A 23,560-nucleotide genomic window follows, 5' to 3' on the forward strand; every position below is an offset into this window, starting at 1 on the left:
AGTGACAACTATTTCATGCACATATATATTACGATTATACATAAAATTAAATATGTTATATCATTCGTTGTATAGTCCCATATATGCATGAAATAGGTGCCACTGGACCTTATATCATTTGCTGTATAATCGTCCTATATATGCATGAAATAGTTCCCGATGGACATTAAGACAAGCAACACTCAGTCTTGAATAACGTGTGTCGATCGACAGAAAAATATGTTTCTATTTCTTTCTTGGAGCATACTTTCAAATTGTATGAGTGAGTGTCACTTCTTTTCCCCATTAAGACGAAATTGCTCTTTTGAACAACCGACAGGACGTTACATTGTAGAGGGACAACTGCGATCGCAAATAATTGATGGGCACATCAGTTTAGAAGAATTTTATGTGCTATAGGATGTTTATTTTATATAAAATTAACATAAGGTCAATAATAACCCTTTCATATTAAAAAAAAAATAACATATACATGCTTAAAATATTTCATTTACGACAGTATTACAACATAGATATTTGCTTGTGTATTTTAGTCTTTGGGGATTAGTAATACAAAAAAACTTCCTGATTTTCGACAGTTGAAGTAATCATAACGCTGTTGGACACCTGTAATTATTGAAAAATTATATAAAAATTTATCAAATATTGGACGTCGAACGCCATACAAAAGGGGTTGGGTCTTTTATCTTACAGTATTAAATAAACGTCAAACATACAAAATAGATTAGATTTTAAAGGTGGTTACTGGCATGGTATAATTTATCTCTTAATTCAAATTTATGATAAATGGTTTGAGAGTTTAAGTTTATAAAAACTGTGGACATTTTACTTGCCTTTTCTTAGTTTCTTGGTAAACAGCACGTTTTACAGATAATTAAAATGTAAAATTATCACTTTTAAGTTCAATATTACCCTCTATTGAGATTAAAATTAAACAAAACTTTATAGCGGGGTTTCTAAATCTCTTGATTTATAGCCAAATCTAAGGTGAACGTGTAGTAGAAATCAAAATGAAACTTTATCAAACGAGAAGGAAGTGGATAGAAAGTTTCAATAAATTGTTCCTCAATTTACCAAATAGTCACTGCATGTTCATGTAAAGTTGTAGTAGAATACTACATATTAAAAACATTAAAGAATGTTAAAAACTCGATCTAAGAATACCATTAAGTAGTCTAACAGATTTCATTTTCGTCACATGTTTTGTTATGAATGGCAGTTAGTTTTCTCTATTGGATTGCTTCATATTTTTCCTGTCGGTGCCTTTTATAACAGACTATTCGGAATGAGTTGTTACATGGTAGGTCGTTTGGAACGAAAAAAAAAGGGTTTGCTGAATCTGACAAATATTTAGCCTCGCAAAAACCTACAGACCCCACATAGAGAAGTTGCACTTAAGATTTGTTTTTCAACCTGGAGATAGTGTGGCACCCTCCATGCACGAGGGAGTTCAAGAAACAAAGACATCATGTTTAACGAGAAATATTTTTTTAACATTTTTTTTACAGTGGTCCGAAATAAGGTACAAAAATATGTTTAAAAAAGTTTAAGTGAACTTAAAATATATCTGTTAATTCAAAACATATTTATAAAGATATAGTGGCAGCCTTACTATTTTAAGCAGCGAAAAAAAGAAAGCATGAACACAGAGAATGAAAGTTTGATGGATCACAGTGCTGGTCCATTATCACAAAATAAATAAGAGTTGATTTATAAACTACTAACTATTTAAAGAATTGACAATTTATAGTGTCACAAATGTAGCTTCTGACAGGTTAACGAAAGGGACCGCCACTTTACAATTTTACACAGATATTTTCGTTTGAAATCACAAATTCAAGATACCAAAAGATGTTTACACAAACACAAGAGTCACAACCCCTCTATAAAGGATTTGTATCCTATTAGGAGAATGTGTTACGACTATCAAAAGCTATTAAATTGTGTTTGTTTTACAATAAAACGGCGGTTCATTGCTGTATATTGCAGGATGTTTTCTGATGGCAATTAGTGATACCGGGTAGATTATTTAGATGTGCAGCACTGCAGCGGATTGCTCGGTATAACTAGTATGGTGGAGTACTTTCAATCTACTGCGATTTCCGGAGAGGATTGAAATGATGGACAAAACTTAGTTAAACAAAATAAGAGTTTTGTAATATCTAAGCAACACAGATCAAATGTGGAATACATATTTGTACATAATGCTATTAGAGGGCAAACTACTTCAATTTCATCCCCGAGGAATAGAAAGTTTTAATATGCGAAAATTAGGATTTCTTTTAAAGATGTTGTTTTCTAATATCAATTACTTATTTGATATATTTTCATTATCACTCTCCGGTTTCTTAATACACCAACCCAATAATGACTCAAAGGTCATAGACGGATCAGTTAACATAAATAAAGGCAACAGTAGTATACCGCTGTTCAAACTCATAAATCCATGGACAAAAAACAAAATCGGGGTAACAAACTAAAACTGAGGGAAACGCATTAAATATAAGAAGAGAACAACCAAAAGGCAACAAGTTCAAAATTTTAATACGCCAGAAGTGCATTTTGTCCACACAAGATCTACTAGTGATGCCAAGATACAAAAGTTTGAAAGCCGAAACAAGCACAAAGTCGAACAGCATCGAGGACCAAAAGATAAAAAAAGTTGTGCCAAAAACAGCTTTTACTGACAGCAAGACACTTTTCGTGCATATAATACCACATCTGTTTTTATCTATACCAGCTTGTCCATATTTTTGATGAATTTTGATTTACAAGTTTGATTATCAATTCAGTGAAAAGACAACGAGAGAATGCAAGAATTATTCTAGAACAAGGGAAGCAACTCTTTTAATATATGTTCTTTTATATATAAGGTTCTTTCACAAGATTTCCTTTTTTGCATTGAATATATACCTTGGTAATTTTCATTTAAGTATATATTGTTAAAATACGCTTAAATTATTTTTCAGCCTCAACATTTTAAAATTCTCCCAACACTACAATGTAACACACACAGAAAAGCATCAGACAAAATCCCACGAGAATAACAAATATAACATCAAAACCAAATACATGAATTTGGGATAGACAAGTATCGTGACACGTCTTATCGCAATGCGAATTTACACTAAAAAATAAGAGAAAACAAACGACTCAAAGTTAAAATGTAACACAAACAGAAACGAACTGTAATATAACAATGGCCATATTCCTGACTTGGTACAGGACATTTTTAAAGGAAAAAATGGTGGGTTGAACCTGGTTTTGTGGCATGCCAAACCTCCCTCTTTTTTAGCCATGTGAAATATAACATTAAAATGACAACTCAACACCACAGGACTACAATATAAATAAATTGGAGAACACAATTGACAAAGAAACACACGAACAACAGCCAACAAAAGGCAACAAGTTCAAAATGTTAATACGCCAGAAGTGCATTTTGTCCACACAAGATCTACTAGTGATGCCAAGATACAAAAGTTTGAAAGCCGAAACAAGCACAAAGTCAAACAGCATCGAGGACCAAAAGATAAAAAAAGTTGTGCCAAAAACAGCTTTTACTGACAGCAAGACACTTTTCGTGCATATAATACCACATCTGTTTTTATCTATACCAGCTTGTCCATATTTTTGATGAATTTTGATTTACAAGTTTGATTATCAATTCAGTGAAAAGACAACGAGAGAATGCAAGAATTATTCTAGAACAAGGGAAGCAACTCTTTTAATATATGTTCTTTTATATATAAGGTTCTTTCACAAGATTTCCTTTTTTGCATTGAATATATACCTTGGTAATTTTCATTTAAGTATATATTGTTAAAATACGCTTAAAATATTTTTCAGCCTCAACATTTTAAAATTCTCCCATCTTTTCATTTCTAACACATCGGAACATGCGTTTACAGTACAAAGTAATCCCGTGGGAGAAAAGCGGTCACAAGAACAACAGATCTACAACAACAGTATTGCTCATTTAATGGTCGGAGACTACAATCAGGAAAATTGAGATGAGTAAGTCTCAGAAAGACAAGAAGCACGGTGCCAACATTGGGTAAAAGGATGAAGACGAATAGCCAAACAACAATTCACAAACTATTATTGTAAACTCAAACTATAGTTTTAGAGATTATGATCACATTATGGACCGATGTGCTCGGAGGAACGGGAAATTCCTGCAGCATGAGTGGAGCTCACGTTAAGTAAACATATGGTAGTTGAAGGTTCGCATTTTATAAACGAGGAAATCAGGATAACAAATTAAATTAAAAAAGGTACAACTACACACTAATGTATTATTAACAAGAATGTGTCCCAAGTACACGGATGCCCAATCCGCACTATCATTTTCTATGCTCTAATTTGGCATTAAAATCAGAAAGATCATATCATAGGGAACATGTGTACTAAGTTTGAAGTTGATCAGACTTCAACTTCATCAAAAATACCTCGACCAAAAACTTTAACCAAAACTTTAACCTGAAACGGGACAGACGGACGAACGGACGCATGAACGAACGGAAGGATGGACGGACGGACGGACATCCAAACGGACGCATAGACCAGAAAACATAAATGTAATACATTATAGACGACATTCATAAATTAAATTGATAGAATATAAGACGACTGTGCATGATTCAAAAAGACATGCACACGTCAAATTCGACAGAAAAAAACCATTACAAAACTCGATGTAAGTCAAACTTTTGAAAACGTCGAAAATATCAAAGAGTAACTGTAAAAATTATGATCTTAGATAAATGAAGGAAGTAGTGAGAAAATACAAATGTCAAACAGTCAACTTATACAAAGAAAAGGGAAGTTAAAATCAAAGCATATATACAGAACTAAAAACAACGCTATGAAAACAGAATCTGCATATAGAAGCAAAACCTTTATAAAATTAATTGATGCAAATGTGAAATATAGAGTAAACTCTCCCTAGAAAGACATCTATAAATACATAACCAATAACCGTCAGCTGACGAAATTGCGACATTTGCACATTAACCTACACGGATAACATTAATATATTGGCGAACATGCAAAAGCATGCAAAACCTTTATAAAAGACAAGGATGTAACTGTGAAATTTAGAGTAAACCCTCCCCAGAAAGACATCTACATATACATAGCCAATAACTGTCAGCTGACGAAATTGCAACATTTGCACATGAACCTACACGGATAACATTGATATATTGGCGAACATGCAAAAGCATGCAAAACCTTTATAAACAGACAGTGATGTAACAGTGAAATTGAGAGTACACTAGCCCTAGATGGTCGGACATCTACATATATTTAGCCGATAACCTTCAGCTGAAGAAATTACGATATTTGCACATTAAACTACACGGATAACATTGATATATTGGCGAACATGTAAAACCATGCAAATTTTATGTAAAAAGACAGTGATATAACTGTGAAATTGAGAATAAACTCTTCCTAGATAGACATCTATCTACATTTGTACATGTTTAGCCTATAACCGTCAGCTGATGAAATTGCCACATTCGCACTTTAACCTACACGGATAATATTGATATGTTGGCCAAAATGCCAGAAATTAAGTCTATTAGATAATATCCATGTTGAACGATGACACTAATACGTCAGTGAAACTTCAATAAAATAGGACAGTTAAAACCAGATCTAAGTTCTCAGTAGGATATCAACACAACAATTATCTATCCAATATTATTTTTTGCTCTTAACTTTCTATTCTTACGACAACATAGGAGTTAGGTATTTATCAATACTCCTAACACGAAGCATAAATCCCGCATTCGATTATAGATACTTCAAAATGGTAATTTTGTCCAATTGACGGTAAAATACACGTTCATAATGTAAACATTTAACACCTAATGTATGTGATAGTCCTAATTTATCATCCAAAAGTAAAATTATTGACTAGACTTCACAGCAAGTGTACAACAATTGAAAAAATACGTCTGCCAAATGGAGTGGTTGACGGATTATAAAATTATTACCCAAATAAATAGTACCTTGATTCAACCTGGAATTTTTTATGCACTAAGCACTTTTTACACCTACCTAATATCAGTATATACTATGCTAAATTGAAAGTGACCACAGCACTAGGCAATGCTTGACCAATACAAATAGCTGGATGAACTTTCGATAAAAAAGAAAATAAGATAGATGACCATAAGAAAAATAAGAATATAGGATACATGACCACGAGAAAATGATAAAATGGGTGAATGACTAGGATCCTTAAGTAAGTGGGCAGAGAATGTTTTGCTAGGTCTACGACAATCAAAAACACTTCATACTTTACACAGCAGTTTACAACATAACTGTCGCTCGAGTAAAAGAAAACGACAAAAAAAGTGAAACATTCTTACTGATATTCGATTTTTAGTATCCAACCTCGAATAGTTTTCGAAATTTTAAAATTAAGTCTTTGTGGCCATAACTATCCCTTTTTTATCGAGAATCCAGCTATGTTTCAAGCGGTTTTTGAAAATTCATGAATAACAGAAAATATAAAAATGTATCATTCCAATACTTCCTTTATTGTAGGGAATGTTTGTCATATACAAAGCTTTTAAGAGAACAGAGATAAAAGGCCGTATCGCAGCACATAAGTTGGTCTTACTTTGATGCACGACAATGACGAACGGAATTGTGGCCAAACTGAAGAGTGTTTGTATTTTATCTGTCGGAGTGAGGTAATTCGTGTACGATGACGGGTAAGAATTGCATAAACGGATCAATAATCATAAGAGATGTCTGTCCATACAGAACATGGACAAAATTCCAATATAGCTGTAATTTACAATGTTAAATGTTTTCTTATGTTATAAAATACTGTGTTACATATTTAATACGAACTATGTTTTAATTGAATGATGGAATGTAATTATATGGTCTTACTTTTTTTTTTACTCGAAAAAGATATTCTGACCCTGTTTGGCTACATAGGTTTTAAATAATTTCTAACGTAAACAGGTTTTTACTTGTGGTAAATCGAAAAAAAAGTTGGAAAGGTTAGATAGTTTGTACAACATGAACATCAAACTATGACGTGCTGCGTAGGACTTGTAAATATTTGTTTTCACAATACTTGTTTTTCATGTGCAAGTGTTGGGATGGTTAAAATTTGAAAATATGATTTGAAATTGAATCATTGTTCTTGTTTTCGTTTAAAAAATCATTTCATACGTAGTAATGAAGATTGAAAATTTATATAAATAAAGGCAACAGTAGTATACCACTGTTCGAAATTCATAAATCGATTGAGAAAAAAAACAAATCTGGGTTACAAACTAAAACTGGGGGAAACACATCAAATAAAATAGGAGACCTACTACACAACGGAAACACAACACTAAGATAGAACACACACAGAAACGAACTTTGACATAACAATGGCTATTTCCTGATTTGGTACAGGCATTTAAAGAACAAAATTGTGGGTTGAATCTGATTTTGCGGCTAGCAAAACCTCGCACTTTTATAGCAATGCTAAATATAAAATTAAAATGACAACATTACATGACAGGACTAAAGTACAAATAAATGCAAAAACATTCAGGACAAAGAAATACACAAATAAAAATTTCTCAAAAGACAAAAAAGTTCAAAAAGAAAAATCTAAATAAGCTACGCATTTTCAAGGACTACTATTTCTAGAATTTCATTTATAGTGCATGGACAGTGACTGCTATAAAAAATTAAGGACACGGATAAGTCGGTCAAAATCAAGTGGCAACTCTCAATGATCCTTTTTTAACATAAACAATTGGTTTGGTCTTTGAGATTTTAACTCAAACAAACAAATTAGAATGTGTTATAAATTCTTAAAATAGATTGAAATTATAATAATAATACCCTATCTTCATGTTTTTATGTGAAAGAATAAGAACTGTGTAAAAGCCTTTTTTTGTGTTGCTTATATTATTGTACAATTATGTTTTCTTGATTTTAGTTCGAGCACCACTGATGCATCGGATGTTGACGAAACGCGCATCTAGATTTACTGATTATAAGTTTGATATCTTTTGTGAGTTAAAAAAAACAAGACCGAAATTGATTTCAGGCACCACATTTGGATTTCGAATATTTATTCTTCCACTGGTATTTGACACTTTTATATAGGCAATCAGACCATTACCAATACAAAATAGCAAGAATCAAATATAACGAAAAATTAATTTAGAAGCAAAATGTGTTCTAGATGATTACCAAAAAAAGACCCCCCAACCTCAAACTTTTAATCATCAATGTAAAAAAAGTAAATTAAAAATCCTTTACAGAGTAAATTTTCTTAAAAAAATTGTAAAACTGTTATTTTTTTCCCTAAGATCTGGAAACCAGACGTCTATCAATCCTGGCTATAAAATAACAATCCTGTAGATAAACATTTATGCCACCTTGAGATGTTCCCAAAGTAAGTCATGTCAAACACACACATTCTGTCAAATAGTTGTCCACCACTGTAAATTTAATTAAATTTATATTACAGCACAATGCATACGTTTGGTTGCTAAACATGACATTATTTGTAGGATTCGAAGCAGTAAAACCAATATAGAGAGCGATAATCTTGCAGCGATTAGGAACTAGTTAATACACCCGCATTCGCCTGTCATCCCAGTGAAGTGCAATGAAACGATGGGGATGATAAATTACTACTCCCGTCAATGAATAAAAAAGCCTATTTAAATCTTATCCGAGGAAAGAAATGTATCTAGGAAACAACCTGACAGTGGAAAGACGTTTTCGTATAGTGTTATTGTTAGCTGGACATTTGAAGAAAATACAAATAGTAGTAAAGTAATTTATTTGACTGGTTTGTAAACCGTCAAGGGTAAAATATAATATCTTGAATGATGTCACAATTGTTTGTAAAGTCTTAGTTTATTCCGATGTAAACACAAATATTTGGCAATAAAACAATATTAGAAATGTATACAATGAGGCTTAACAAAAGAATTTTTATGCAATGATCAAACTCGACTTCGAAATCAGTCTGATGTTTTGTAAATTTTCTTTAACAGTTTCGTATGTATTATTATTGAAATGTTTTGCTTCCCTGATTGAAATTTACTTATTTATTCTAACGAAACGTTCTTTCTATTTTCTTATTTTCAGCCTTTTTTATCTATTTTTCTCTGCTTTGGATATAAAAAAGTAAAAACATAAAAATACTGAACTCCGAGGAAAATTCAAAAAGGAAAGTTCCAAATCAAATGGCAAATTCAAAAGTTCAAACACATCAATCGAATGGATAATAACTGTCATATTCCTGACTTTGTACAGACATATAAATGTTCACTTCTTACACATAAAGACCTAAGTTTTCCACTAAATTGACAAATTTCAAGATGTAAAATTGAGAACGGAAATGGGGAATGTGCCAAAGAGACAACATCCCGACCATAGAAAAAAACAACAGCAGAAGGTCACCAACAGGTCTTCAATGTAGCGAGAAATTCCCGCACCTGGAGGAGTCCTTCAACTGGCCCCTAAACAAATATATACTAGTTCAGTGATAATGAACGCCATACTAATTTCCAAATTGTACACAAGAAACTAAAATTAAAATAATAAAAGACTAACAAAGGCCAGAGGCTCCTGACTTGGGACAGGCGCAAGAATGCGGCGGGGTTAAACATGTTTGCGAGATCTCAACCCTCCTCCTATACCTCTAGCCAATGTAGAAAAGTAAACGCATAACAATACATATCTGTTGATTTTGACCTGAAAAGTCTGTATTTATTTTGTAAAAAGGCAACTTTATAAATATGTAAAACCGTATACAAACTCAACCTACGCGCATGATTCCATTTTCCAACTTTATTATCAAATTAAGGCAAAATAGTTTACCGTTGTCTCAGACCGTTGTTCAAATTTCATTAACTTATAATTGTTCGTCTTTTAACTATATTGTTTTGGTTACAAACGTGTTTATTATTTCCTATTTCTGTTGTTGTATAACAATTTATCTGTGTTGCTGGTGTTAAAAAACCCTTAAAAATGACAGTAAAAATTTTGGCTAAATTAATACATCAAAGATATCAGGTTCAATATTTAGCACTTTAAACGAATGTTTTGTCTACGTTATTTTTGTTCAAAATACGACTACTGACCTTTCTATGCTCTGTTGTAAGAAGACCTTAAATTTCGAATGTATTACTTGTTTAATGTTATTATATCCATTTGAGTCTAAACCCAAAGCTGGTATTGCAAATACATGCCTAGCAAACCTTCACACTTCAACTGAGGAAGACCACCAATAAGGAAATCTTATAAAAGGAGAATGATAACTTATGTTCTCAATATTGAAATAACGATCATTATAGCAAGGAAAGGGCTGTTGAACATTTTTCAAATTGAGAACAAGTTGATTTGAATAAAATGCACTTGCATCTTATATAATACAAGTACACACCCGTGACATCGCGGGTCCGTGACTGAATTAAAGTATATAACTATGCCTAAGCCTTATTTTAGTAATTGGTATTGTCATCTGATAAGTCATGTCGATTATATGATACACAGTTTTCTCTGCCTTCAAATCTTTCTGTTTGAACCCGTCGACCTGGAACTTATCAATTATTGGAAATATTAATTATTTGGAAAACAAAAGGTCCTGGCTATCCAGGAATGGAGTATTTTTTAATCAACAGCATTGTCCTATATTAGTTATCTTAGAAAGTCTTGCTGATTGCTGAATAAAACTACAATAGGGAACAATTTGACAATGATTGAATTTAGTAGTGTCAGTCCTTTGATTATGACCCGTGTATATAGCAAAATCCTAAATACACCGTTTGATGGTGCGTCTGTCAAATGCGGAACGTACAAATAAGGTAATAGCTGAATATACTATTTGTATCGGTATCGGATTCGACCCGGAACTTGTTAATTATTGGCAATATTAATTATGCTGAAAACAAAAGGGTCTGGAGTGGTGTAATTTTTAATCTACACCATTGTCCTATATTAGTTATATATAGAGTTGAATTCTTTGATTTGTCGTTTTTACCCGATGACGGCTGACAAATTGGACCTCGTAATTTTAGTATTATAGATTATTTAGAGTTATAAAAAAACAGAGATATCAGGATTACAATTTTATACACCATACGCGTGTAACGGTGATACCAAACACCTTGATTAAAATAAATTTGGCTCGCTTAATTTTTATGAATTTTTGACAAATATTTACTTTGACCCGTTGAAAAAACTGGAACCACACACTTTCTCGAATTTCATTGGATATATAACAGTTTGATAAACACTAATTTTTATCATTGAGATGCGTAACAATTCCCTAATAATAGAATATGATTATAATGTTCAGCTGAATTTTACAGAGTTATCTCCTTGTAATGTTATGCACCACATTCAAAACAAACTTACCAAAGACGAAATTCACTGATTACCTTAGCCGTCCGTATTTGGCACAACTTTTTGGAATTTTGAATACTCAATGCTCTTCAACTTTGTACTTGTTTGGCTTTTAAATATTTTGATATGAGCGTCGCTGATGAGTTTTATGTAGACGAAACGCGCGTCTGGCGTACTAAATTATAATCCTGGTACCTTTGATAACTATTCACATTAGTTTCGGTTTTATTTTAATGACAGGATTGAAGTCAATCAAAACGAAACAGATAACCAAAAATCGCCACTTAAATAATAAGTAAATAGTCGGATTCGGTAAAGTTTTTTTTATACACTTGTACAAGAGCTCTCCAATCCTCAAGTTTCCCTGGGAACCTGATATCACCCCCCAGTTTTTGGTGGGGTTCGTGTTGCTTAGTCTTTAGTTTTCTATTATTTGTCTGTTTGTCTCTTTATTTTTTAGCCATGGCGTTGTCAGTTTATTTTCGATCTCTAACTGTCCCTCTGGTATCTGTCGCCGATCTTTTGGCTACATCTTTTCTTTTAGAATATAGCTTATATTATCTGCCATGAATTTAAAACGAACGGAGTTGTAATAAGCAGACACTTTAGTGGTAGAGGAGATGACACATTTTTTGAAACCTTAATAAGAACGAAATTCTCAAAATATTTGTTTTTGACGATCCTCAACTTATGTTTTTTTCATTTAGCTAGAAGACACATCGGAAATACCGATAAGCTTTATAATGTATAAATAAACTCATCATAGATACCAGGATTGAAATTTCATATTTACGCCTGACGCGCGTTTCGTCTACAAAAGACTCATCAGTGATGCTCGAATCAAAAAATGTTAAAAAGGCCAAATACAGTACGAAGTTGAATAGCATTGAGGACCAAAAATTCCATCCTTTTAAACTTTCATTCTTTTTTAGATATAATAAAAGGTGTTCTTTATTACTAATTTCCTCGGACACCTATCTTGTGTTTTATTTGACCCGTTTTTGTATCATCCAGTTGACTATATAAGAATGCAGTTTGGATGGTATCTGTCACCGGTCATTTTCCAAGAATAGTAATATTCTAATATCTTACGTCAACAAATAGTTATATATTTAATATCTTAAGTCAACAAATAGTTATATATTTTAATATCTTACGTCAACAAATAGTTATATATTTAATATCTTACGTCAACAAATAGTTATATATTTTAATATCTAACGTCAACAAATAGTTATATATTTTTAAACCATGACATTAAATTGAATCATCACTGTCTAATAACAGTTAAACCAATTACAGGTGATAGTATCACATGATACCACAAACGTTATACAACCATTAACCAATTTTGCATACAGCAAAAACTATTTGAAAAAAGTTGTATATAAAGAAATGTAGAAAAGCAAGTATTCGAAGAGGCATAAGATATTGAATAATTATATTTATCTAAACCCATTGTCTAATTATGTGTTATCCTTATCTAAACTTATTGTCTCACTGTGGGGTATGGACTTTCATAACCTGTAAGACATTTAAATTTTGTATTTTATTGCCAATTGTACGCAAAACCTTTTAACAAAACAATGTCTCCTCGGTGAAAAAAAGACACCGGCAAATTTCAACCACATGACTTTTGCTAAATGCAAAGGAAAAACAATACAGTTCTGTGGACATGAACTCGCACAAATTGAAACTACATATATAGTTGAATTCTATAAACAAGAAGCATATTATTTTTCCTTACAAATTGCCCTCAGCACTGAAATTTACATTTATATGTAGAGGTTTAGATAGCTATAAAACCAGGGTTTCTACTAATTCAGGAAAACGATAGTTGTTATCCATTCGTTTGAAGTGTTTTAGTTTTACTTCGGCCATTTGATAAGGGACTTTCCGTTTTGAATTTTCACTAGAGTTACTTATTTTACTTTTCAGCAATCTTTGCCCTAGTCATAGTCGTATTAAACATACAATTATAGAATGAAGGAAATCTCTAGATAAAAATTAAAATTAAAATTAGAATGAACCATTAATTGATCAGAAAGATGAATCGTGTTTAAATTTGTTTGTTTTATTAACTCTACTTTGAGTCATATTATTTATTAATTTTTACTTACTAAAAAATGGAAGAAAGAGAATAATATCACAAGCCCAGTAGTCAGCACTTTTCATGCTGACATGAATTATCATTGATATTGTTATATTTATAAATTAACTGTTTACAAAATTTTGAATTTTTTGAAATACTAAGGCTTTTCTACCTCAGGCATAGATTACCTTAGCTGTATTTGGAAACACTTTTAGAAAGTTTGGATCTCTATGCTCTTCAACTTCGTACTTTATTTGGTTATTTAAATATTTTTGGTATTCGAGCGTCACTGATGAGTCTTTTGTAGACGAAACGCGCGTCTGCGTATATATAAAATTTAGTCCTGGTATCTATGATGCGTTTATTTAAGTAGTTTATCAATAACAAGCTGCAGACTTAGCCATAAGGTACTGAAAAGTAGCCAAGCCATACGACACATGATTACAAATAGACCACCATTTATAGATGATTGTACATAAATTCAAAAAATTGCAAACAGTCAAATAGTCATCAAGATATATTGTAGTTTCAAAAACACACACATCTTAATATTGGCTAAATAATTTTAAAACCCTTTTAATTTTAATTACCACATCAATGATCGATATAAATGTCTCAATTAATCAATAAAGTTCATTGAACCATTTGTTGTCCCGTATTTAACTGTATACCAAGGGTTCAAATTTTAAATATTTATCCAATTTTTTTAATATCTTTTGAAGAAGGCTGAAATGTGTATAAAGAATTTTGAACAATATGAAGTAATATAAGGTGCACTTTGGAACAATTCATATGAATATTTGACAAAATATTTTACACTTTTTTTTTCTTCGCATGATAATTAATTGTCAATTATTTGGACTACTACACCATGATACAATAAATCGTAAACACAAACAGCCTAAAAGTATCAACAGTCGGCGTTGAAAATGAACTCATCATACCAGGATTAAAATTATGTACGTCTTACACGAGTTTAGTATCCAAAAGACCCATCAGCGACACTTGAATAAAAACATAAAAAAGACCAAATATAATACGAAGTTGAAGAAAGTTGAGGACCCTTAACTCGGAAATATTTAACTGAATACAGTATTTCAGTATACGGCAAAACAATAATTAGGTCATGACCTTATTATGTTTTGGCTGTATACTGGTAAAACAAATTAGTTTTCTGAGTGAGGTTTTTTGTTCAAACGATGTGAATAGCATTACAAATATTTATTACTTGCTCTGATATTACCTTTATTGTTTAAAAATTCATGCACTTGAACCGGCCACTTAAGTAGGGGGACTCTTTTCTATGATTTGTTAATGTCGCCAGCTTTCTAAATGGTTTGAACAGCGGTATATTATTGTTGCCTTTATTTACTTAATTTCCGTCTTAACAACTTATATCATGCTATATGCTTTCAAGGACAAGTTGTCTATAGAATCTTTGCCAAAAAAAAAAATAAAAAAATACATAAATAGGGTCCGAATTCATTACTTTCTAATAGTTTCGTCTTTTAATTTACTTTTTGAGGCCTTTCTGTGCCCAATTGCTCTTTGTATTTGGAAAATGCCGTGCTATTGTTTAGATTGGAGAAAAAACACAAAAACTATAATAGGAATAAACGAAAGTAAACAATTATATATATGCTAGATTTACATCTAAATTAAATGCATCTTCTTCAAGAAAGAACATAAAAAGATAAGCATGACAATTGTTAAAGTGCACAATTACCTTTTTTATAAATATTTCATTATTTAAAACACTTAGTTTTTATACACAAACGCATAGATTGCAATAGCCGTATATAGTTCAGTTCTCGATACACTTCGACTTATATGATGTGGTCTCGTAACTGTTTGATAAGGGCCTTGTGTAGACGAAAGCGAGTCTGGCGTACAAATTAAACGAATGGAATTTTGGATGATTTTTTTTTCAACACCTGTCGAATTCGACGATTTCCTCATCCAATCTCTCGTCTGATAAGTTGAATGATTGATCACACAACACATAGTACATACAATTAGAAGAAGCTTTGAAAAATAATAAACATCTATAAATCGTTTGCCACCTTTTGCAAAAGGATCTTTACTATTTAATTATTCGTTATTTGTCATTATCATACATTATAATGTATTTGCATTTATTTTATTTGTTATAGAGTATATCTTTATATTTTCTGTACTTTTGTATCCTGTTTATTTCGTTTCCCCTCACATTATGACATTGTTGAAATAGAAGCATACAGTAAATAATTTTGGGTTACATGTATAACTCCATTATCAATAGTACACATATCCTTTGCTTATTCTTGGCACACATAAATATTTTGAGTTAGATAATATCATAAAGTCTGGAACATATGATATAAATCACTAGCAAACAAACGAAAACAGTTTTGTCATGCCAATTATAGGATTTAGATGTGACAATCTGTCTACTTTAAAGATCACTATATTAAGCAAAACTCTCTAAGAAAATTTAACTAATACAGGAAGATAGTATAGCGACGTCCATTGAAACACTTTCAGATACAAATATACAGACTTAGTGAGTAAAATAATAGAAATATCATAATCTCCAACCGGAGTGATATAACGTGCATCGGCATGCAGGTTAAACATTTCCGACTTTGTTTACATCACTGGTTAGAAAATTCCAAAGTCACATTTAGTTCTGTGTTTGGTAAAATCTTGCAATTTATATCTCAACAAAAGGCAAGATAATTAATTAGAGTTATCGATGTTCAAATCTCGCATCTATTAAGAAAATACAAATCAAGGTACTAAAACAAAAAAGGGACGGAATCACATAAACTCCAATTGGAAATAGACGTTAAGGAACCTTTTATACTGCATCAGATGCGCATTTCGTCAGTTAAGGTCTCTTTCAGTTATGCTCAAGTCCAAAAATTAAAATCGCAAATATATTGCTGTATGAAGAAAATCCTTGCCTTAATTATATTGTTTCCAACATTTTAAAACGTACATTTAAATAAAATAAAATATTTTTAAGATTGAAATTTAGTTTGATCTTATCATTTGGTTGATTTTTATCAATTAATATTAACAGTTTTTATGAATACTTGAAAGTAACACTAATACTAGTGTAAGAGAACAATCCTTTGTCATTTTGGGAATAGGATTATTTAAAAAAAAAAAGATAAAATAACATTGTAACTGGCCAAATCTAATCAAAGGCAGCTTGAAAATTAATATCCACAATTTGTTTGAAATAGCTTTGCGTCAAAGAGATTAAAAAAACTATCCATGCCACTGATAATTAGAAATAATTTTGCATAAAAAATTAAAATCGATATCCAGATTTAAAAAAAGGTATTGGAACAGTTGTATAGTTGTTTATGAAAAATCAAATAAATCACCCAGAATACAAAATATTAGAAACAATTTTATAAAAATTAAAACAAAAATTAAAACCCAGAAAACGTGTGAAAAAATTGAGTATTAAGAATGAACAAAAAATAATCCACACCCACAAAATGTTAGAAATTATTGTGCATTAAATTGAAAACATATATCACCAAATGTTGAAATAAATTGTGTATGAAAATTGAATATGAATATCTACACCAACAAATGGTTTGAAATAATTGTGCATGAAACATACAAATATAGATTCAGGCCCTATACTTGTCGGAAAAAGTTGCTTAACGAAAATCAGTATTCATGAAGCACCCTTTTCGCTAAAAAAAAAATATCGTTCATCATTATGGTTCCGAAAAAATCATTTACCCTTCAGATTATCAAATGGTCGTCTCCTAATGTAAGGGGGTTGGCAACATTTCATAAACCTTTGAAACAGGTGTTTTTATGTGGATTTGACTGATACGTGTTCGTCCTATAAGTTTCTTACTCCAGTCTTAATTGCGCATATACAAATACATATGTTATAATAAAATCAGTAACATATTCTTCTATTGTTTTCTATACGATATGCAAAATAGATGTTTCTTATTCAACCATTACTTATGAATACCAAAAAAGGCTCGGCTTACTTACATTATAAAATAGAGACAGAAGATATATATATAAGACAACCAACAGTATTATCTTGTATATTAATGTGTAATATATATTGCAATTTCATTATTATTTTTATAAAGTATATTTAAGTCATATCATGTTCCAAATAATACCAAATTCAAAGCCAAATTCAAAAAGGCACAATTCCTAAAATCTGACAAATTCAAACGATATCAATCATTGGAGCCCTTGGTACACACATTTTCTGAAGAAAATAGTGGGTAAGAAAAACAATCTTCCAATTTTTAAATTACGCTGTTGAACACAACACAACCTTATTCCAGTTCTCCATGTAATCCATGAACATAGATGTTTATTTTAAAGAATTTTAGGAATATATACTTATTCAAATATGGATATAACTAATTGCTTTTCTTCCTCCTTTATTTATCATACGAAATGAATCATTTACTGAGGTGAAAATGTGTTTGTTTTAACTATATAAACATCAAAATAATGAAGGTTGGTAGATAAACTACGCGGAAATGGTCTTACCACATAACTAAGGGATATCATGAGATGAAGAAATGTGTTTAAGATTTATAATAAACTTTCAAGGGTGGGTATGTGAAATTTATGAATACATCGAAAGCAGGATTATCTTGAACAAACATGCACTTTTATTTTCTTTCAACTTTTTTAAGTCATTACTTAGGACTATTCATTTACGTAACCCTTTCGATGAGCTTATCTAGAATTTATACAAAATTTTAGCTTCCAATTACAACGCCATTTTCTTATAAATATGGGAAACATGTCTCTGAAATTAATCTATTTTAGGATATCATAAAGTAAAAGATCAACTTTTATTAAGTAAAGAATTAATGTTTAAAAAAAACCCACATAACTTGCCATTTTTTGTTATCGAAATGAATGACTAAAAAACAAAAATAAAACAAAAGCCAAACCAAGGCAAACACTTAAAAACACAAGAAAAGAAAAAAACCATAAACAAGAAAAATCGGAAGTGAGAAAAGGAAATATTTCATGAATTATCAAACAAAATTACAATTTTCAGATATATTTCATATATTACTAAAAAAACCATTAACGAATCAAATAAACTACATATCATCAATTTCGGGAAAAAACAAATCAAGCATTGACATATTTGAAATAAAATAAAAGCAACAACCTTTACAGTGCTGAATTAAAGGCGAATATTGAAAAAATAAATAAATTATTTAGCAATGTTCTGTAAATTCATTCAAAGTAGAAAACCAAAATCAAAATTAGTTGAACATTCACCTTTACAAAACACAGTAAAACAGATATAAATCAGTATATAATAACATCAACTATTATTTTGACTTGCATACTATCAGATTTAAAATATTCAATATTAAATAAACAGTATTATTTGCTTACGACATCAGAACTTGGTCGGATTTGTAGGTTTACATAAACCTATAATGTTAATCCTTCTGCTTAAAAAAAGATACTTTTTATAACTTTGTACTTCAAACACTACCAACGCAATCCATGGAATAAAGATTTGCTAAAGATATCAGCATAGAATGCAGAAGTAAAGATGACTTAAAAAGTTCGTCAAACTATCAACCCACACTGCAACCAACTTAACACCCCTTCAAACATTACTAGTCATCATCAAGTTGTATTTGATCAATTACTTAGAGATAATCCGGACCATTAATTTAAGTTTTAACTTGTAATAACTATAGGTAATTGAATTTTAACATGTAGTCAAGTTATTTATCAATTTTAATTTCCAGTATTCTGAAAGCAATGAACAACTCTAAGATACAGAAATAACCGATACCATAAAGGACCATTTATCGTCTAATAAATTACTATTTTGTATAATTAAAAACAATATAAATGTGCACGAGCCAAGAAAAATAAATTCGTTTTCATTTGACAACAAATTTATAATGCCTAAATAACAAGTCATTTGAAATTAATTTGTACAATTAATAATTATACGCGGACAATAGACTCATCTTCCAGAAACGCAAAGATTACTCCAGTAAATAGATTTGATTACTTTAATGTCGAGTCAATGAAATAAATCACCTCAGAATTGAGTATTTTTGTGATTTTACTTTTCACCAACACAAAAAAAATTATGGACGTAGAATATAAAAAAGCATCTGTAGTTGAGACATTTAAAACACTCAAATGTTATATAAAATGGTTTGCCTACCTGGCCACTGTGCTTTCCACTGATGAGCATGAGACTTTGTCGTCTTCATCCATGGAAACTGTAAATTATCCTGATTATTACTTCCTGTCTGGCTCGCACCTGTTGGAGCCGTAGTGGAAACATTTTGAGAATGTGCCGGAGGCGGCTTAGACACTTGTAATGACGAACTGTTCAGTTGATGTGCATTTTGCATATGAGCTGGTGTTGTGTTTGCCACTTGTGAATGTCTCTGTGGCATGTTTTGCATTCCAACTAATGGTAATTGATGTGTTATGCCATTTTGAGATTCATTATGAAAAGCTTCATCAACTACAGTCATTGTCTGTCCGCCGTAAGGTCCCTGAAGGTTATGTCTCTGGTAGGCACAAGTTGAGGACTGATTTACAGGATACGTTCCAGGCGGTCCATAATTGTCCGTAGTAAACATTGGTTGTGTATAATAAGTACTATGACCATCCATCATTTATCAGTTATGGATCTGAAATGACAAATGACATTATAGATGTGAAACCATTTCTCGCTGTTTACTTATTCATTACATTCTAGAAACAGAAGTCAATTTTTGTTTAAGCTTTAAGTCACATGATCAAATTGGGGGCCATCTTTACAGTAGCTGTCAAAAAGTGGCGGACCTTACAAACTGTCAACAGAAAATTAATCTAAGCCATTTATAATGTAACGATTTTCAGTCACAAGTCAGGTCATATCAGGGAATATTGAATCCCATTTAAACATCTTGCCAATAAATGACCTAACGAAAGAGTAATTAATAACAACCGATTAACAACCGACCCTGATGACTTTTAGCTGTCTGACATTCGGCCCTCTCCACTTTTGTAATGACACTTGAAGAAATCTCTTATTATATAATGTTATATATTTTACCTGTGATTTGCTCATATTACGTAGTACATCTGAACTCGACTCGGCCTTTGGTTGATGGTATGGACACTTTCCTTCATAGACAGTCTTGATAGAGGAATCCAAAGTGAAAATCTCAATTCTCTGATTCATTCATTGGGGTATTACAAGTAAAATTAAAGGGATATTTTGCGTGAAGTGTATTTTAAACGCACGAATGGCAATGTTCACCTGTATATGGGATATCAGGAAAAATTCCATCTTCACCCTGTTAGTAATGCTACCTTGTTTGACCTCTGGTGATTGTCAGTTTTAACACACATTCATCCTAACCATACCCGCTGATGACATGTTGAGATAAAAAGTGATTTTTCAGATTTCAAACACTCGTCATTTTCTTTATTTTTTTTCACACTATTTATTACACTGATAAAGCACAGCATGTTGGTGATTCCAAAAATTAAATCTATTTTGGCTTCAGTATTATAACTTTTTCAAATATATTTTGTGTTATCGTTTTCTAAAGAAAATTTTAAGACGCAAAATTCAGCAGTGTTTCGTTATTTCATATTTCAAAGGTAATATGCAAGTATAAACAGATATGATTGAACGAAACAACAAAGGTGAAACAAACGACATTAGAACAAAAGGGACAAAAAAAAGAAAAGATTAATTCTTTTAGAATATTAAAACATTTGTGCATAAAAAAATCATATATTTTAAACTAGCTGTCAACGTAAGTCTAATGGTGGATGGGAAACTGTAAGCTTATTGCATAGGCATCCTCAAAATTTACCAACTTCATTTTTTGCTTTGACTTTAACCTTCATAATTAGAGCATCACCGATTTAACCTTCACAATTGGAGCATCACCGATTTAACCTTCATAATTTGAGCATCACCGATTTAACCTTCATAATTTGAGCATCACTGATGAGTCTTTTGTAAACGAGACTCGTTTGGCGTACAAAATTATAAGCCTGGTATCTTTGATGATTTTTTTAATACACATTTTTGATTTGCAACTTGAGATGTTACAACTTTTTTTCTTATCAATTATGTTTTATGAGTTTATGACCAATTGAAAAACAATTCTACCCAACAAAGCAACAAGACGTGTTTCTTGCTATGCATATGCACACAGAGAGATTATAGTTCCCCCAAACGTATAGATACCATAACATTCTTTTAATCATTATAATTATGAACCTAAAATGTTGCATTTCGATGCGATTTAAAAATTTAAACAATTTTATTTGATTATGTTTAAATAATAGAAGTAAATAGTATGTATTCTGTTATCTGCGTTCTATCCTGGTGATAACAGAATTTAGCCCTACCGTCCGGTAACCGATACTATTCCGCCTGACACAACTTTCTTTTGTCTATCAAAGCCTGTATGAATACGGAAAATGATAACACCTGATTCAAGTTAAACTAAAAATGTCATTTCATTTATTCTGCATTTATCCTAAGTTTTATCTTTGAATTTTTAGTTTGTTTTGTTTATCTACCTTAATGTACACAAGCTTACTCATGTAATAGTATAGTTATTGAAAAAGAATGTAGAAAATTAAACCATGTATTAACTTTAGAATAAATTATTGATCTATAAATCATATTTGTAAGTTTAATAGAAAGTTTGGCAAAATAGATAGATTACTACAAATCTAGAAATATCTTTTATGTTTTTCTTTCTGTAATACACAATCTTGTAATTGTAAATAGAAATAGGAAAATTAGAAAATAAAACTAAAAAAAAGTATCATAGAAAAATAAGATTAGTTTCAACATATTTTATTTGGTCAAAGCAAAACTGATCAGTTACAAGTAAAACATACTTATAAAGTTTTATCTACAATACAATATATATATATATATATATATATATATATACAATACAGTTGGATGTGAGCATGCATTATATAATATGAACAGCATAACTATTAATAAACTATGCTGAAAAAGGGAAAGGGGATGAAGATTAGGATGACGGTAAGATGATACGAAAGGCATTGGAAAAAAAACCACAACACACACAATATAGAAAACGTAAAACCTACCAATCCTAGTATTATTAAAATAAATTAAAAAAATAAAACACAAAACATTATCATGCATTATACTACATGTACATGTATATCATAAGGAACTTTAAAATTAGGAAAACAAACAAAGACTGAAACTGGGTCTTTACACTTTGAGTATTAATGGGATTTGATTCACCAACATTAGACGATATCGTAGTACTTACTTGTTACGGTTAAACGCCCGTTTTACAGTCTTGTTGACCAAAACATTTGAGTGCGACAAATATGATACATATAATCATCAGATATTCTGTAGCAGAAATATATGGTAACATTTCCAGTTGAACTTTTGCACGGATGTGGTTGTTCTGTTTATGCTCTTTCAGTTTAAATACTCTCAAAAACGTAAAATGTTTTCATTCCAAATGTTTGTTCTCGAGGTTTCTTGGTGAAGATTATTCCAGGAACATTTGTCATGCAATAAGAAACCAGTGTTTAACTTCTATTGGTTATGTATCGTTTCTTAGTTTAAACATATTTATAGTGGATTGGGAAACAAGTTCTTGCAACTTATTCTAATCCCTTTCCACTTTGCGGTGCGAGTGCTGCCTTGTAGCGACATTAACCGCTTCTTATGCACAGTTCACAATATTTCCTTGAAGGTATCGTTTGCCCAAGAGACAATGTTTCAGTAAAGGCATCGGGTAAAGATATAATACAACTATTGTTAGTTTCTAGTCTTTTATTCATTATGAAATTAAAATCCGAATGTAATACTAACAGTTGATAATGGCATATGTGTTAGCTGTTTACCCGAGGCCCTTTAAGTTTAATTGCTATCAAAGCATTATTAGAGCTTTGGCTTTCAAATTTTAAAAAGAGCATGTCTACCCTAAACTTTATGTTTTGATGCTCTCAAAACCTTTTTTTTGTAAAAATTGCGGTCACGTACGTAAGTTATATAGTTATTTATTTCAGTGT

At 31.1% G+C, this 23,560-nt stretch overlaps 1 protein-coding gene across 3 annotated transcripts in view; it reads right to left on the reverse strand.

Annotated features, from left to right (window-relative positions):
- The window catches only part of LOC139485237 (pancreas/duodenum homeobox protein 1-like), a 32,140-nt gene extending 11,392 nt beyond the window's left edge, over window positions 1-20,748 (reverse strand). The window contains exons 1-2 of one of the 3 annotated variants that reach the window (XM_071269523.1): window positions 20,574-20,748; window positions 19,689-20,166 (exon numbers count right to left, since the gene is read on the reverse strand). In XM_071269523.1, the coding sequence (XP_071125624.1) occupies window positions 19,689-20,151 (463 nt within the window). In that variant the 5' untranslated portion in view covers window positions 20,152-20,166; window positions 20,574-20,748. Of the gene's footprint in view, window positions 1-19,688; window positions 20,238-20,480; window positions 20,545-20,573 lie in introns of those variants that run through there. The other 2 variants (XM_071269525.1, XM_071269524.1) reach the window with 2 other exon arrangements.
- Window positions 20,749-23,560: the final 2,812 nt, after the last annotated feature.

Source organism: Mytilus edulis, chromosome 8 (genome assembly GCF_963676685.1).
Source record: "Mytilus edulis chromosome 8, xbMytEdul2.2, whole genome shotgun sequence".
NCBI classification, from domain to species: domain Eukaryota; kingdom Metazoa; phylum Mollusca; class Bivalvia; order Mytilida; family Mytilidae; genus Mytilus; species Mytilus edulis.